This window comes from Chaetodon auriga, chromosome 16 (genome assembly GCF_051107435.1).
Source record: "Chaetodon auriga isolate fChaAug3 chromosome 16, fChaAug3.hap1, whole genome shotgun sequence".
NCBI lineage: Eukaryota > Metazoa > Chordata > Actinopteri > Chaetodontiformes > Chaetodontidae > Chaetodon > Chaetodon auriga.
This window is the reverse complement of record NC_135089.1, coordinates 4,201,470-4,213,798: the sequence shown is the minus strand read 5'-3', so window position 1 is coordinate 4,213,798 and position 12,329 is coordinate 4,201,470. Positions and strand designations below refer to the sequence as shown.

Genomic DNA, 12,329 nt, shown 5'->3' with positions numbered 1-12,329 from the left:
GAAACAGCTAATTATTCACATAATTTTAATACTCCTCAAACAGGTCAGTGACCCTGGTGTAAGGTGTACACTGTGAATATATACACTGTATATGTACAGCTCTCCATCTGCTGGTGAAGATCATGTGATATGACTGAAAGCTCCAGAACAGCTACTAATTTGGCCCCTGAGAGGAGATTGCATAGTTTATGAGTTCATTGTTTTCATGACATGAAATGATTAAACTTTCACTTCTGGACCCGTGTCTCAGATTTTCTTTGGCCACGGCTTAATGATGTTACTCTACTTCCTGTCTTAGTCCAGTATTTATAGTGTAAATACATTGGATAGATTGTTTTGATGAATATTCGTTTTTTCTTTCTTACCTTTTTTGTACCAAACTAAAAGCATGGATGACAGATTTTTCCTCCCATTGTGAGTCATCAACCACTTCAGCAGAGTCTGAACTTAAAAAGGATGGGTGTTGGATACTTCAGGCCCCTCTATCCAAATCTCAGAGAGTTATCAGTACTTTACATCAGAGATGAGAAAGTTCTCTTTCCTCTTGGGACTCTAAACCCAAGAAAACCACAGATAAGAATCTTTTTTATTATCTTTTTTGGATCAGTCGGCACTTCTTATACCACATGTATGACGAGACTGCAAGAGTAATTACACTCGCAGACTATCTTAACGGATTATGAAAAATAATAAGCTCTTACCACGAGATAATTAGGATGTGTAAGTACCAGAGTAGCTGAGACTGGGCATGGCTGATTACTACCTCTGGCGAGGGGCGACTGACGTTGAAGGGCAAAATTATTCCAGAGTGTGAGCAATAGCTGCAGACTTGCTGGAACCGAGCCCCTCTTTTGTGGTCTTAATTGGTAGATGTGCAGATAAGGAAAGGAGGAACCCCCTCTGCACACACACAAGACAGTTTCAAAGAGCCTTGTTCTGGTCAAATGAAGTTTCACTCCAATTAAGAATTCTATCATCAGGGCTCTTAACTGGAGTCAGATGTCCTTACGCTCTCATAAGCTCATGAACTTGACTAATGATGTCCACCAGGACTTGAACTGCCGACAAGGGTGTCAAATGCTACCCCCTGCTGGTGTTAAGACTACTGTAATATATACTTTGTACTAATGTACTGCAGGAGTTCCCAACTTTTCTGGCTCATCACCTACTAAAATAAAGCTGTTTCCTTGTAAGCCCTCATCACAGGTAATGGCCTGAGTGAGAACAAGAGTTGTGAGCAGCTTAATTAAAGAGGGATTTTTGGGGGATTTTAAGAGGCCTGAAGCATCAGTACTTCTCTTGAAAAAAGAAGCAGAATATAAATATATTTTCTCCCCAGTATTCCTTTAATTACCTAGTGCAGCAGCTCCTAACCAGAGGGTCACAACACCACTCTGAGATGTAATGAGATGTTGATCAGAACCGGGTAGCAGAAAAAACTTTTCTGCTGTAATAATAATAATAATAATAATAATAATAATAATAATAATAATAATAATAATAATAATAATAATGAGTCTTTCAGAATGTCATCCAATCTTTTTTTTTTTTTTTTTCCTGGATTCTTTTACCTCTCGGTTTCTAAATAGCTTGTGATGAGGGGCTCCATGCAGACTTAGCATGCAAAGTATTTATTTATATATATTTTTTGTCTGTTTATTTTTTGGTTCGATGCGCCCCACGCCACTGGACTTGGAATGAATAAATGGCTGAGATTACAGTACTGACTTTCATTCTACATTTAAGGGAGTTAACATCAATACTGGCTTCACGTATTTCAGTTCTGCTCTCATCATATGGATGTAAACACCCACAAATCGCAGCCGGGCCTAAATGTAAAAAAAAAACAAACTTTACATGCAGATAGTTTTGGTTTTATTTTCTCAGGATTTGAGATTTCTACCACACCATGAAGCTTTGTGCTGCTTCAAACACAAAAACAACACTGGAAAATTCCAACAGCAACATATCTTTCTAGAAACAGTGTCCCAGTTACTCTGGATAATCCACTGTCGACACTTCTCATTCATCTGCAGTGTAAAGGGGCTTCACCGAAAACTGTTCACAGTGAGAGGAGTGGATTATCCAGAGCACTGTTTTTGGAGAGACATGCTGCTGCTGAATTGTTTTAATGTCTCTTCCCAGTGCTCAGAACATCAGAAATGACGTTAAAAGACTCAAAACCTGGACAACTAAAACCAAACCTGTCTGTAAGGCAAGATGCCACAAGCAGTGAGGCGTTAAGAGGGATGTACTCGGGGCTCTGTTTCTAAACTTTCCCCAGTTTTTCAAGCAGCGGGATAACATCAAGGCTACAAATCCCTCACAGTTCAGTCAAATGTAAACTGAAGGTCAGCACTTTATCCACATCGTTATTGTGCAGCATAATTTAAGGTCAAATTTGCAGCAGTAAAAGCCAAACTGAAAATGTGTCACAGTCTAAATATCTACCAACTGAACTGTAAAACTGTACTTATTTCAGAAAAAAACAACTAAGAGCAAAAAGCATTTGGGATGATTGGAAATGCACCCAATTTCATCACCCCCTTCTCTTTCTTTTGAGCATAAACCAGGCAATTTAAGCAACTGCATTCTACACAAAATGACAAAGAGGCAGATTAACCTGAATCTGTAACAGTGAAGCGGGGTACTGGAGGAGTCTGGATCTGGGGCTCTGATCCTGTTGGGAAAGCCTCCAAAAGAGCCTGTTAGTCACAGTGCGACTCCACCCCGATGCTGTGGCTCTCAGCAAACAGGGCTGAGTAAACACTTTTGGGTCAGGGAAACCACACGGGACGCTGAAACTACATCCCTGCAATCCCTGCCCCGAAAAACCCTCAGATACACCTCTTAATGCATGATAAACAAGCCCGGGTCACAGTTTATCCGCTCCACTCTGCGGCCCGGAGGAACGGACACGACTGAAAATGGAGGGAAAAGGCATGAACGGACGGGAAAACGCTACAGACAAAGAAGCCTCACCTCCCTTTCATTTAGCATAATTAGCAAATTAGTGTGTGCAGATTAGTCCCCCACTTCAAGGTCACTGAAGCAAAGTGCAACAATGGATGAGAATGATGGAAAATTGAGGGGATCACAACCTTAATGCGCACAGACACACAGACACACACAGACTAATTAGCCTTTATGAGAATATAAGACATGAATCTGAAACCAAACAGAGCTGATTTATAGAGCCGTGTAATTAATAAGCATGTGTCGGCTTCTTATAACCCATCAATCAGCAGTGATGCACAGCAGTGACACAGTAACGACAAATTAACTCAAGGCTTGTCTCTGTGGTATTAATGAACACAGTCGACTTACTCAGAAAAAAACATTACAACATATACACATTTTCAGTCCCTCAGTGGTCAGAGAAGTCTGTTTCAAAGAGGTGATGTCAGGACAGGATAACATCTTCCCTGTTGGTCAGTCGTGAAATGACTCGAGTCAGTGAAGACGGCCTGTGCAGAAGGTTTGCTGATGTAACGTTACATCAAAGGCTGTAGGCGTCCTCAGGTAACTCTCCCAGGAGCTCATCCAGCTCATCATCTGCACAACATACACAGAAACATGAAGCAAAGTGTGACTCTCATCCAATTCAACGAACACGGGAGGAAACGGAGAAATCATTACATGTGTGGAACTAGTGTTGTTTTCATGGAAATGTGATTCTTAGGGAAGTGCACTTGAGAACAAAACTTTGACATCTTTTTCTGAATTTTATGAAGACAGAATTTGCTGTTTATCAGAGTGTTGAGTTGGGAAACGTTCAGAGTTAAAGGACCAGTGTGGAGGATGTAGTTCACCTCGCCTCACCCTCACTTTCCAAGCGTGTAGGAGATCCTGTGGTGGCCGTGAAACTCAAAAAACACGAAATACCCTCCTTAGAGCCAGTGTTTGCTTTGACCATTCTGGCTAACCCTAGAAACATGGCGGTGCAACATTGAGGACTAACTCGATCTGACTCTCAGGTAGACTCTTATTTTCAGAGTGAAGCTGTCAGTCAGGCTGTATTATGTGCAGCAGGTAAACTGCAGCTCCGTCTGCTGTATGAGCAAGAAAAACAGACACATCCAGAGCTACACATAATACAGCCTCTTTGTTTGACTCAAACTAACTCATTATGTCCTTCAGAATAAAGTTTTCCCATTACTCAGCACTCTGACAAACAATAACTCTGAGATCCATAAAACGTAACTGTCTGCTAAGGACTTTTTGGGCATTCATGCCTTTATTAGGTAGCAGACATCGGCTGTCTGTCGGCAGTTTAATGTTGTTTTGTGTGTAGAATAAGGTGTTGTACAGAGCGACATTTATGCAAACGATCAACTCTGTAAATCACCACAAACTCCAACAGAAGTACAACACAGTCCACCCAGATGGCAGAGAGACAGTGAGGCGCCGTGTTCAAACCGTTAGTCACCTGTTCAGAAAACCAATCAGCGAATGTGGAAGTTCTGTTTGGGTCAACTCCGCGGTGAAAAGAAACAAACTCATTTCTTGGTTTTAGTTTTAGGACGTCATGCTTTCTGCCCCAAGGCCGCAGTGGTCGATACGTTAGCCCACGATCCCGTGATGAGAGTTTGGTCCTTTGCTTCAGAGGTACAGGAATCTGACCTCGTTGAGATCTATGAAGTCTTCCCTTATTATTTCTGATACATAGTATGCTTACTTCAGATCTGTTGTTGGCGCGAGATGAAACGTCAGACGATTATCTAACTCTGGACCGATCTCTGACTGACCGGCTGATGGAGAGACAGTATTGTCCCTGGAGCCATTTCACGGCTGAACTTGGCTTGACTTTACATTTCATATCATTATTGGATGAATATGCACGAGCTGGCTGCTGATCAGACTAAAGCAGCGACTTTCAAACACAAATTCAGGCGCTGCTCTGTTGCACTCTGAATCATCGCGTGCATCTTTTATTTTTGACGTTTTACTGACAAAGAAGAATCAGACTAATCAAAGTGAAAACACTGGTTAGTTGCAGCTCCAGTGCAGAACAATTCAATGAGCAGCAGACTGGGTTTTGGATTAGCGAGTCAAATGTTAATATCTCAAAACGTTAATGTTGCTTTTTTATTCAACAGGAATGTGATACTTGGCAAACCCAAGACGTGACTGGAATTAATTTCTCTCATCACCATGTCATTACATATGAGGCGCCCCACCTGAATCCCAGCCTGAGTCCTGCGGTGCTGGGTTCCAAGTAGGCTCTTGGGGGCCTCTGCTGGACCCGGCTTTAGTGTCTCTTGAGGTTTGGGAGCCATTCCCCCCCTGCTGTCCTTCATCCTCGTCCTCGTCAAACGCCAGGTGCATCTGAGACACGGGCTCCCGGAGGACCCTTGAAGATGGAGCGGGTGACGGGGACATCGGCTCCTGGAAAGAAGAAGAAAAAAGACATTTAACGTTTGTTGAAATGGAAAAGTGCTCCTCTTGTTTTCAGCTGACGGTCGTGCTGCTCACCAGGATGAGCGGGGGGAGCTGAGAGGAGGACAGACTGACTCCATCAGGGGCGTAGATCCTCAGCAGGTTGTTGGGCGTCACATTCAGGTAATGGTTTCGATGGGAGGGGGAAAACACACCCACCTGTCCACAGCCGGAGCACAGATGGAGAACAAACGGCGTAATTGGGTTTGAAACTACACATTTAGCTTCAGCTACAATGCTAAACGGGGGTCGCAGTGAGTCTTACTTGTTTGAGCAGCAGCACAGCGCCGACCTTCAGCTCCTCCGCTCGGTCCTCGAGGAGGCGACGATGCACAGTTCCCTGAATCTCCCCTTCAGTCCAAAAAAAAATATGAGCAGAACAAAGAGAGTCATTAACAGAAACTCTTAAAAACGATGAACTGCTGCTAATCCATGTTGGCACTCTAAGTTACAATCCGCTGACCTTTTTAATGCCAATTTCACTGAAATTGATTGACTCCATTTCCTGTTCACCTACATAATAATACAGGTTAATGAGGGGGAAACATGAAAGAGCATTAAAATATACTTTTGTTCGACCTCCAGAAACTAAATATCATTAAATAAGTTACATCTAAGCAAATGAACAACCTTAGCCTCTTCAGTTTTAGCCAACACTGTCACTGCACTGAGGACATTCTGGTTGGTCCTTGCACCTTCAAAGGGCTGTTTGAAGGTCAAGACTTGGTTTTAAGGTTGAGGGTTAGGATGATTAAGATTCGGGTTAGGGGCAAGTAAAAGCATGATGCCAGCGAGGATCCTCACAAGTGCAGACAATAAAATATCAGAAAGGAGTGAAAAATGTCCACAACCTCGATAGAAAGCACAGGATGACACCTTCACATTGTTTGTTGTCTGACAAACAGCGAAAAGACAGAACGACATCTTGAGAAGCAGGAAACAAAACATGGTCTGTATTTGCACTTGAGAAATGACTCAAGCCATTAAGCAGGTGATTCATTTTCAGCCGATCGATCACCTGGTTTTTTTCAGCGCGAGCACGCAGTCGCCAGCAGGCTGACAGCAGCTTCTGCCTGCCGGAGAAGAAAAAGCTTCAAATCTTCCAGCAGGTGGGAGGCACATCACTGTCAGAAGCGTCCCTCGTGGAGTCAGGAGCACTTAACACCCTCCCACCGCTCATGCCAATCTACGGCGATTGAATCACCAATAAGCACTTAAGTCCGGCGTTGAGCACAACATCCACTCCTGAGTGTTAATAATCAGCGCACCTCATGCGGCTGCTCTCTGGGGGCCGTGGCAACTGCCTCAGCTTAGAGGTGGATCCGACAAAAGGGCGAAGGCTTAAGAGAGAACAGGAGGAGGGAAAGCTGGAAAGGCAGAACATACGACAACTGGACTGACTCTGTATTATATACACATGTGTATCTGTGTGTGTAATCACGTATCAAGCATGTGCTGAGGCTGAACTCTGCTCTCATTGCATGTAGAGCTGAGGTGAGTCCGTGACGTGCAAAATGTGCAGCACAAAGCTCCCCACCGCCTCTTTCATTCACCATCACTCAACAGGCGCCTTCACTGTGTATTTAGAGCCTGGAGTGTTTCCACCAGCTTCGAGGTACTGTAGCGTGCGAGTGCCTCTGCTACCTGTTGGGTCTTTAAACACAGCCTTGGCATCAGCGTGTGTGTGGATGATGCTCTTCAGGAGTACGGCCATGTTGGGCACTTTGTTTCTTGTCAGCTGTTTCAGTGCAGCCTGCAGTGATGAGGGGAAACAAACGTCACATTACTGTTATTTTATCAGAATTCAGGTAAGTTTGCATCAATTTCCACCCACGTTACTGTGGTGTGTACACACCATTACAGCTGTGATGGTTCATTGATCGATTGGTTGAATAGTAAACCAAATATTTAGGGATTTTTTGTGTTAAAACAAGCATTTTCAGTCTAGATACATAAATTCGATTCGATAAATTCGAGAAATGTTAATTAATTAATTAGATTGATTATAAAAGAATCCCTAAACAGTTTACTTGAGCTGGGATCACATCACTTTGTCCCGAATATTGAAAAGTCCCTTCACTCCCACTAACTGTTTCAAACTGCACTTATAACACATTTGCATGTTTCTATGCTAGCCATGAAATCAACCCTCGATAAAAATAATGCTGTTTCGACTCTTGAGACGTGTACATGTTTTATCATTTGTGTAAGACAGTTCGCTCAAATGACAGTTTTACATCTGTTTACATGATTACTTCAAGTGATCCATCTGTCGAATTTGAACATTTCATTTTCTGGCGCCATCTGGTGGTAGCATTGAGAACCACACTGCTGCACGTTACTGATTAAAATTTAAGAGGCTGTTTAGTCAGTTAGTCAAATTATCTCCGCGTCACAAGAAATGTGACCCTGCTCACGTTTGGTTTTCACTGTCTGCGCAAACACCAGCGTTGCACTGGGTTTGGATGACTTACTGCTGGCAGCACATAATCAGCAGTGAGCAGCAGCTACTCGTCCTCTGTTTTCTGCTGCATTAGATGTAACAAGTTTTTTATTCAGTCAACAGATGTGAGGAGGGCTGTGCGTTAATTTGTTTATTCATGCAAATAGGGATTTGGGGAAGCTGCGGTTCATGTAAACAACCTAACCTGAATGAGCTCAGCCAGCATCTTGCCAGCGACTGTGCGTGTTAACAGCCACGACAGAAACAAACATGCTTCAGCGCTCGCAACGACTGACACTCAAAAACACTGGTAAGTTATTCCACAGGGGCTGACCCACAGAGAGAGCAGAACAAGAAGCGGAGTCTCCATTAGAATGATTGATGAGTGATTGTACTGTTTATAATTACAAAACACCTCTGGTACAGCTCCTGCATTTGTCCTGATTATGCCAAAAGACCTCCAGCAGTGACACACAGTCTGGTATGATGGAGGAGAAATAATACAAGAAACACGCCGACCTGAATAAAAACGTACTTGCTGCAATGCTTGAATCGAGTGGAATTCAGAAATGCGGTTCAAAGCGTAATCCTGTAACCTTGAACCCGGAAACCGTTTGAGTACCATCTTTTTTCGGTGTATTGATGTTTGAAACTGAACAACGGAGCGTGTGAAACGGTCGTGGGAGATCACCTTTCGAAGCACCATGACAACACTGTAGGAGTGCAGGAAGCACGAGGGGTTCCTGTCATCCAATCCCATCTCTGCCTTCATCGCTGTCCAGGCACCGCCGCTGAAGTCGTCTTCCTCGGTCTGTGAGCTGGAACCCTTTAAATCAAGTGAAACAGTTTATACGCTCACAAATCTGCAGTCATTGTGCTGATGGCATCCTTGGCTTATAATAAACAGCTTAAAATGACATCACACTGCGCACACCTGGATGAAAATATCAGGTTTGTGTTTTTACGATCCATTTTTTTATCCTCTCTGCCTCTTTACGGTGCTCAGATGGTCAGTGTGGCTTCGCTGCAATTAGACTGTGTGAACATTCATTTCACACCGTGAGCTGGAACTCTTTAAGGTCTCGTTTTGAAGGTGTGGAAATATTTAAAACAAAAAAAAAAGAAGAAGCACAAAACCTGCCTTCAAGCCATGTAACAAATATCATAGCAGGAAGTAATGACTGAATTGTTAAACCCACTGATTTCTCCATGTGCTGCTGTTGAGAGGCCTAAACAAACATCACGAGATAATGAAGTCTTGTCAGCTGCAGACAGGAAAAATACTAGTTATCGCTCCTCCTGTTCCACAAACAAAGAACAAGGAAATGTGCTCATGCCGTGTGTTTGGTCAGTTATTGAATCTATTACCTAAATAACTGGACAAACACAACAGCTCTGTTAATGCACATCGATCTCGTTCCTTTGCTCACTCGTCTGATTCAGTGTTGCAGAGATGTGGAGTCTGTCCCAGGATGCACTGGGTGCGAGGCAGAGGAGGCCATCGTGCCACCGTTAGAGGAGGCGTATCCTGCTCCAAATGGATGCAGAATGCAGCAATAATCGATAATGACGGTAATCGTTAGTCGCAGCTCTACATTACATCAGTGCTTTGATTCCCATTTTTTCATATGGTGCTAAAAAGCCTTCTAAAAACAAGCTTTCCTGCGTTTTGTGCGGTCTCTATGTGTTTATTACCTGGCTTGGCAATCGGGCCACAACACCATGAGCAGGAGTCAGAGGAACAGAAACCACGATTTGGTCCAGGCTTTGACCCTGCAGCTGAGAGAGAAGAATTAAATCATCACATGGCAGCAAGGTGTAAAAACACACACAAAACCATTAGATTTCCTCGACAGTCACTGACACGACCTCAGAGCTGCAGCAAAAATGAGGTTAAAGGAGACTATGAGGGTGAAATGATATGTGACGTGACTGATCTGGAGTCAAACCCACACAGATCCAGACAGATGTATGAATTTCAGGTGTGTGGCAGAGGAAGAGCACCAGAGCTGGATGAGACTAACCTGCTGAGGCAGGAGTCCAGCAGGGCCAGGGAAGCGCCGGGTCCTGGGCCGGGGAGGTTCAGAGCGAGGCCTCTTCTTGGGAAGCTTATTGGAGGCAGATACCAGCTGGACCAGGCGGTTGGTGAGGACCGGTGTGTGAAGAGGATGAGGGCTCAGAGCGGAGGAGCCCATAGGTGAGGAGGGAGAGGGTGCTGGGGAGACTGTCTCAAAGAGGCTACGAGACTGGGGGGAGGGTCCTGGAGTTGCCCGTGGTCTCTGTGGATACTGGGGCCTGTTGAGAGTCCTGGAAATGGGGCTGGGGGCAGGGGAGGTCGCAGTGAAGCCAGGGAAAACACTTGGGCTCTGTGGAGGGGCTGACACGAAAGCAGGACGGGGATTTTGAGATCGCAGAGGAGTGGAGACAGCCCGAGGAGGCAGGTTATGACTGGATGAGCCAGAAGCCTGGCGTGCAGTACTGAGCTCTCTCAAGCTCCCATCAGGTCGCGTCTGAACCCCTCCACAGGTCAGGGGGCGCAGCAGTTTGGCTGAAGATGCAGGATCAGCCGGGGGCGCAGGTGGGGTTGGAGCAGGAGGTTGAAGCAGCTGCCCCATCTGGCGGTCACACTCATCCAGGTCTGCCAGGTCAACATCCCAATCATCAAAATCATCCTGAGCCACGCAGGACTTCAGCGGCCCCTCCGTGTCAGCACGACTCTGTTGTGATGCCAAATTAGGCGCAGAGGTATTCAGTGCGGGGGGACAGGGGGGGCGAGGCCGAGCCGGGGAGGAGGGCTGCCTGAAACCCAGAGCAACAGTTTGTCCAGCAGCAGTGTGCGTGCTGCTCCTTGATGCTGTGCCATTACACAGAGCAGCTGATCTCTCGCCAGTTTGCTGAAGGCAATTTTTCTCCGGCTCTCTGTGAGCAACAGAGGAGGCCCGCAGAGCACAAGATGACACAGCAGCTGCCACATCGGCTGGTCCAGACGCTGAACGGACAGCCCAGTCTGTCCCCAGCAGGTCCTGGGAAAGACACACACGCACAGTGTGAAAAAGGGGGAACAGAAGGAGGATCATTATGTTACAGAAAGTGAGCAGCCCGCACTGACAGTTTGATAACAGCAGAAATCAGGTGTGTTGCGTTCTGCAGGGTATCACCTCATCATCAAAGTCCTCGCCAATGCTGAACAGGCCACTTAATCTGCAGGTCTGTAACAGAGGTGACAACACACTGATGAAATGTCTCCGCAGCAAGGGAAGCAGTAAACGTCCACGTTTAGCAGACGAAGACGGCCTAATAAACCACAACGTGTCATTAACTCCATTTTTACCAGCGTGCATCAAGCGTCTTGTTAGCGTGAGCTAGCTTAATTAGCTCAAACTGTTTTTAGTTTGCTCGACTGGTTCACTTACCATCGCAGTCATGAGTTATCGCGATGTTTGATCCGATTTAGGTACATCAACCTTTTTGAGACATCGAATGCCATTCAATAGCAACGTATACATTTAATTTGTTGTTGTTATGATAGCTCTAAACGAACAAACGCTGCTAGCCAGCGAGCTAAACAGAACTCTGGGGGGACAAACTTTTCTGCTGCTTGGTACCGCGCCGCCTTGTTTAAACACGACGTAATGACGTAAAGACGTAAAGACACGTTTGAACGAAGAGTGTTGAAGCAAAGCGAGAGAATTCACTCCCACTCACGTCCGTACCAGCATTCCAAGTAGCTTCCTGTTTCTTGGAGTTTTATCTTAACTACACCTTATTTACGGTTTTCTTTTTCATGTATTGTTATGTTGAATTATTAAATATTGAAATGCCAACAAGTGGAACATACCTGGAATTTATAGTTCAAGTGAGGCATAAGGGGCTCAATAAAAGAGGCTACAACTGACAGTGTGGGCTGAGAATACAAATGAAAACTTACACGGAATAGAAAGGAGAACCAAGACAGTCAACCACCCACTTTGAGAGCACTGGGTTTATTCAAACTGTGGCCAAGATAGCATAAACCAAAATCCACATTTCAAATAGTAAACCACACGAATAAAATGTGCCTCCACGAACCATATCAGCATCAAAAGTGAATGGGCTCCCAGCACAGCAGCCACACCTGTGACAGGAGGCCACTGCCAGCTGAGGCCCAAGAAACTAAGAGACAGATTGTGAACCAACGAACTCTAAACTATTTATATTCAAACAACATGACAAACAATAATATAAATAAGCCTAAAATTACCTGTGCTAAAAATAATACTATATAAACTACAGCCAAATATGTAGCACGGTAAACACTGATAATAAGGAGTACCGATAATAAACTGACACCTTACATCCCTGTACCTTAAAGAGAAAATATCTTTTTCAGCTTCTCAACCTTCATGTAGGGTTTTGCTTAACTGTTCGCCTTGGCTGTTACCTTGAGGTCGGTGTGGTCTTGTCCTAT

At 44.7% G+C, this 12,329-nt stretch overlaps 1 protein-coding gene across 1 annotated transcript; it reads right to left on the bottom strand.

Annotated features, from left to right (window-relative positions):
* Window positions 1–3,128: 3,128 nt before the first annotated feature.
* Window positions 3,129–11,485, bottom strand: hrob (homologous recombination factor with OB-fold). Its single transcript, XM_076752830.1, has 10 exons — window positions 11,296–11,485; window positions 11,041–11,091; window positions 9,907–10,905; window positions 9,578–9,661; window positions 8,574–8,708; window positions 7,084–7,192; window positions 5,705–5,790; window positions 5,476–5,598; window positions 5,181–5,388; window positions 3,129–3,555 (listed from the first exon to the last, which is right to left on the bottom strand). Exons 1-10 carry the CDS (start codon window positions 11,305–11,307, stop codon window positions 3,500–3,502), a joined length of 1,863 nt encoding a protein of 620 aa, XP_076608945.1. The 5' UTR covers window positions 11,308–11,485; the 3' UTR covers window positions 3,129–3,499.
* Window positions 11,486–12,329: the final 844 nt, after the last annotated feature.